The 4,582-nt window shown below is 64.6% G+C and overlaps 1 protein-coding gene across 1 annotated transcript; it reads left to right on the top strand.

The window, feature by feature from the left end:
- The first annotated feature begins 297 nt into the window (after nt 1–297).
- LOC127039770 (CTD nuclear envelope phosphatase 1-like) lies at nt 298–4,256 on the top strand. Its single transcript, XM_050933628.1, has 4 exons — nt 298–507; nt 1,997–2,108; nt 2,523–2,607; nt 3,634–4,256. The coding sequence occupies exons 1-4, from the start codon at nt 298–300 to the stop codon at nt 3,728–3,730; spliced, it is 504 nt and encodes a 167-aa protein (XP_050789585.1). The 3' UTR covers nt 3,731–4,256.
- Nucleotides 4,257–4,582: the final 326 nt, after the last annotated feature.

The following is a 4,582-nucleotide window of genomic DNA, read 5'->3' on the forward strand; positions in this document are numbered from 1 at the left end:
AGAGCCAGGGAGAGAACCTAGGAGTCCTGACTCCCAGCCCCCCCTGCTCTGACCCACCAGCCCCCACTCCCCTCCCAGAGCTGGGGAGAGAACCCAGGAGTCCTGGCTCCCAGCCCCCCCTGCTCTGACCCACCAGCCCCCACTCCCCTCCCAGAGCCGGGGGGAGAACCCAGGAGTCCTGGCTCCCAGCCCCCCTGTTCTAACCACTAGACCCCCTGCCCTCCATAGAACTGGACTGCCATGACCATGCATGTGTGCCCAAAGACACTGCCATCATGACTGCTCTCTCGGGGGCCCATGGGGGTATCTGGCTGCCCCTCCACCACCCCGCTGGGAGGAGGTGGAGGTCTCCATCCTGCACTGATTTCCTCCCCCCCCGCCCCATGCCAGGTGAGCCAGTGGTACGAGCTGGTGGTGTTCACGGCCAGCATGGAGATCTACGGCTCCGCGGTGGCCGACAAGCTGGACAACAACAGGAGTATCCTCAAGAGAAGGTATTACCGGCAGGTGAGTGGGGGGTGCAGAGATGGCAGGGGAGGGACGATGGGGAAGGAGGGGTGGGGTCTGGGGAGCAGAGTGGGGGGAACTGAGGGTGGAGCTTAGGTGTGGCTGGGGGTGGAGCTTAGATGGAGCTGGGGTGTGGCTTTGGAGAGCAGAGTGGGGGGAACTGAGGGTGGAGCATAGGTGTGGCTGGGGGTGTGGCTTTGGAGAGGGGGGCTGGGGGTGGAGCTTAGATGGAGCTGGGGTGTAGCTTTGGAGAGCAGAGTGGGGGGAACTGAGGGTGGAGCCTAGGTGTGGCTGGGGGTGTGGCTTTGGAGAGGGGGGTCTGGGGTGGAGCTTAGATGGAGCTGGGGTGTGGCTTTGGAGAGCAGAGTGGGGGGAACTGAGGGTGGAGCCTAGGTGTGGCTGGGGGTGTGGCTTTGGAGAGGAGGGATGGGGTGGAGCTTAGGTGGAGCTGAGGGCGTGGCTTTGGAGAGCAGAGGAGGGATGGGGTGGAGCTTAGGTGGAGCTGGGGGCGTGGCTTTGGAGAGCAGAGGAGGGATGGGGTGGAGCTTAGGTGGAGCTGGGGGCGTGGCTTTGGAGAGCAGAGGAGGGATGGGGTGGAGCTTAGGTGGAGCTGGGGGCGTGGCTTTGGAGAGCAGAGGAGGGATGGGGTGGAGCTTAGGTGGAGCTGGGGGCGTGGCTTTGGAGAGCAGAGGAGGGATGGGGTGGAGCTTAGGTGGAGCTGGGGGCGTGGCTTTGGAGAGCAGAGGAGGGATGGGGTGGAGCTCAGGTGGACCTGGGGGCGTGGCTTTGGAGAGCAGAGGAGGGATGGGGTGGAGCTTAGGTGGAGCTGGGGGCGTGGCTTTGGAGAGCAGAAGAGGGATGGGGTGGAGCTCAGGTGGACCTGGGGGCGTGGCTTTGGAGAGCAGAGGAGGGATGGGGTGGAGCTTAGGTGGAGCTGGGGGCGTGGCTTTGGAGAGCAGAGGAGGGATGGGGTGGAGCTTAGGTGGAGCTGGGGGCGTGGCTTTGGAGAGCAGAGGAGGGATGGGGTGGAGCTTAGGTGGAGCTGGGGGCGTGGCTTTGGAGTGGGGGACTGGGGGTGGAGCTTAGATGGGGTAGGGGTCGTGGCTTTGGAGAGCAGGGGGACTGGGGGTGGAGCTTAGAGAAATCAGCGGGGGCTAGGGGGAGCAGGGTGAAGGGGCTGGGGCAGAGCATAGGGAGTCTGGGGGCAGGGCTTTCGGGGAGCAGGGGATGGGGCGGAGCTTACAGGGAGCTGGGGCGGGGCTTTGGTTAGAAGAGCTAAGGAGAAGAGGGCGTGGCTTCAGCTGGTGAGAGGGAGCAGCCAGTTGCCTGCTGGGTGGCTGCTGGGGTGCCCCTGCATTCCCCCCCCGTCCTCCTAATCTCCCAGCATGGCCCTGGTGGGGGGGAGGAGTGTGGGCTGGGGCACTGGGGGGGGCACCCTAGGGGTTAGTAGCCACTCACCCCCCACGCCCCCGCCTCTCCCCCTCCCCAGCACTGCACTTTGGAGCTGGGCAGCTACATCAAGGACCTGTCGGTGGTGCACAGTGACCTGTCGAGTGTCGTCATCCTGGACAACTTGCCGGGCGCCTACCGGAGCCATCCAGGTACGAGCCAGCCCCCCGCACTACCCCCTAGCCCCCACGCCCCTCCCAGAGCCAGGGAGAGAACCCAGGAGTCCTGGCTCCCAGCCTCCCCTGCTCTGACCCACCAGCCCCAACTCCCCTCCCAGAGCTGGTGAGAGAACCCAGGAGTCCTGGCTCTCAGCCCCCCCTGCTCTAACCCCCAGCTGCCTCCTGATTGCGCTAATGTCCTGACTCTAGAGAAGTGGCTCACCCCAAATGGATGGGGAGGGATCATGAGCCACAGAGATGCCCCCCCCAGGGGTCTGCTGGGGTACGGGAGGTGGGGCAGCATCTGGGTATGTGGTACTGCGGGGGGGGAGGAGGATGTACACCTCCCCTTCCCCAGTTGGCCAGCGCCGCCCCTTTAAGAGGCGTCCGTCTGTCCCTCTCTCCTAGACAACGCCATCCCCATCAAGTCGTGGTTCAGCGACCCCAGCGACACGGCCCTGCTCATCCTGCTGCCCATGCTGGACGCCCTGAGGTACCCGCCGGGGGCTGGGGGCCAGGACGCCGGGGTTCTCTAGGGAGGGGACGAGGGGCTGGGAGCCAGGCCTCCTGGATTCCCTCCCAGCAGCAGGAGGGAAGTGGGGGCTGGTGGGTTAGAGCAGGGGGGGCTGGGAGCCAGGACTCCTGGGTTCTCTCCCCGGCTCTGGGAGGCGAGTGGGGGCTGGTGGGTTAGAGCAGGGGGGGCTGGGAGTCAGGACTCCTGTTCTCTCCCTGGCTCTGGGAGGCGAATGGGGGCTGGTGGGTTAGAGCAGGCGGGGCTAGGAGCCAGGACTCCTGGGTTCTCTCCCCGGCTCTGGAAGGGGAGTGGGGGCTGGTGGGTCAGAGCAGGGGGGGCTAGGAGCCAGGACTCCTGGGTTTTCTCCCCGGCTCTGGGAGGGGAGTGGGGGCTGGTGGGTCAGAGCATGGGGGCTGGGAGCCAGGACACCTGGGTTCTCTCCCCGGCTCTGGGAGGGGAGTGGGGGCTGGTGGGTCAGAGCATGGGGTCTGGGAGCCAGGACTCCTGAGTTCTCTCCCTGGCTCCGCTTAAAACCCCGCACTGTTCTGAGCTGGAGATCCAGGCGGTCGCAGGCAGAAGGGTTGGAACCTGATGCCTCAGTATCCGACAGACCCCCCGACCCACGCCACAGAGCCCAGGCTGACTGAGCAGGATGCTCCTGTGTGGGGCCGAGCCCTGAATCCTTGCGGCACCACCCTGCCGGGCGCCCTCCTCTGTGGAGTCGCGTCTCCACCTGCCTGGGTTACTAACTGTTGACTGATCCACCCTCCAGGAACTTTATTTTCCCGATCCCGTTACATTTTTGGCGGTCGCGATGTCCTGTGGCGAGGAGTTCCCCAGGTCAATTATTAGGTGGTGATCCAGCAAGGTGGATCCTTTGAAACTGCACAGTCTCTGTGCTGGTACCTAGGGGTCCCTCGCTCAAAGGGGTCTGGGTAATTAGGAGAGGGGTCTGGGAGCCAGGACTCCTGGGTTCCCTCCTAACGCTTCCCTTCCCCTCCCCAGGTTCACAGCGGACGTGCGGTCGGTGCTGAGCCGGAACTTCCATCAGCACCACCTCTGGTGCCGTCAGCACCTCCTTTCTTCAGGCGTTGGCCCCTGACCTCCGCCGGATCCCACCCCTGCCACCATCACCACCACGTGGACTCTGCCACCGATTCCTGAACTCTGGAAAAGAGCGGAGGGGGGGGTCACCCCCCCCCCAATTCCCCACCAACCTACTCCCCCCCACACCCGGCCCTGTGCCAAGAATGGGCGGGGACTGACTCAGAGGGCGGAGCTTATCCGGCAGCGGGACAAAGAAAGGGGGTGTGCAGCTTCACGGCGCGCGGATGGACGTGTCCGATCAGGCCGGGGGGTGGTGGTCTGGTTTTACAAGACTCTGCCCCCCCCCCTCCTCCGGCCTTGTACAAAGACCTCGTTTTTTCTTTTCGTTTCCTTTTTCGTTCTGTTCTTCCCTCCACTTCTCCCCGGGTTGGAGCCGCTGGATTTTTTTTTTTGCCCGGGGGAGGTGTTGGGTCTCGGATCTGTGCCCAAGGGACGACCCTTCTCTGTTGGGTTCTTTCCTCGGACTCGGGAGGAGAAGGAAAACCCGGGTGGGAAATTATAGCCGCTAAGCAAGGCCAGAACCGGTGCTGTGTTCGGAGAGTTTTTACCCCCCCCAGCCCGCTCCACATGTTCAACAGCTGGAGTCTTGCGCAGGGAGATGGAACGATTCTGGCCCCGGCTCTGGGAGGGAAGTGGGGGCTGCTGGGTCAGAGCAGGGGTGGGGCTGGGGGCCAGGACTCCTGGGTTCTCTCCCTGGCTCTGGGAGGGGTGTGGGGGCTGCTGGGTCAGAGCAGGGGTGGGGCTGGGAGCCAGGACTCCTGGGTTCCCTCCGTGGCTCTCGGAGGGGAGTGGGGGTTGGTGGGTTAGAGCAGGGGGGGCTGGGAGCCAGGACTCCTGGGTTCTCTCC

Source organism: Gopherus flavomarginatus, chromosome 23 (assembly GCF_025201925.1).
Source record: "Gopherus flavomarginatus isolate rGopFla2 chromosome 23, rGopFla2.mat.asm, whole genome shotgun sequence".
NCBI classification, from domain to species: Eukaryota; Metazoa; Chordata; order Testudines; family Testudinidae; genus Gopherus; species Gopherus flavomarginatus.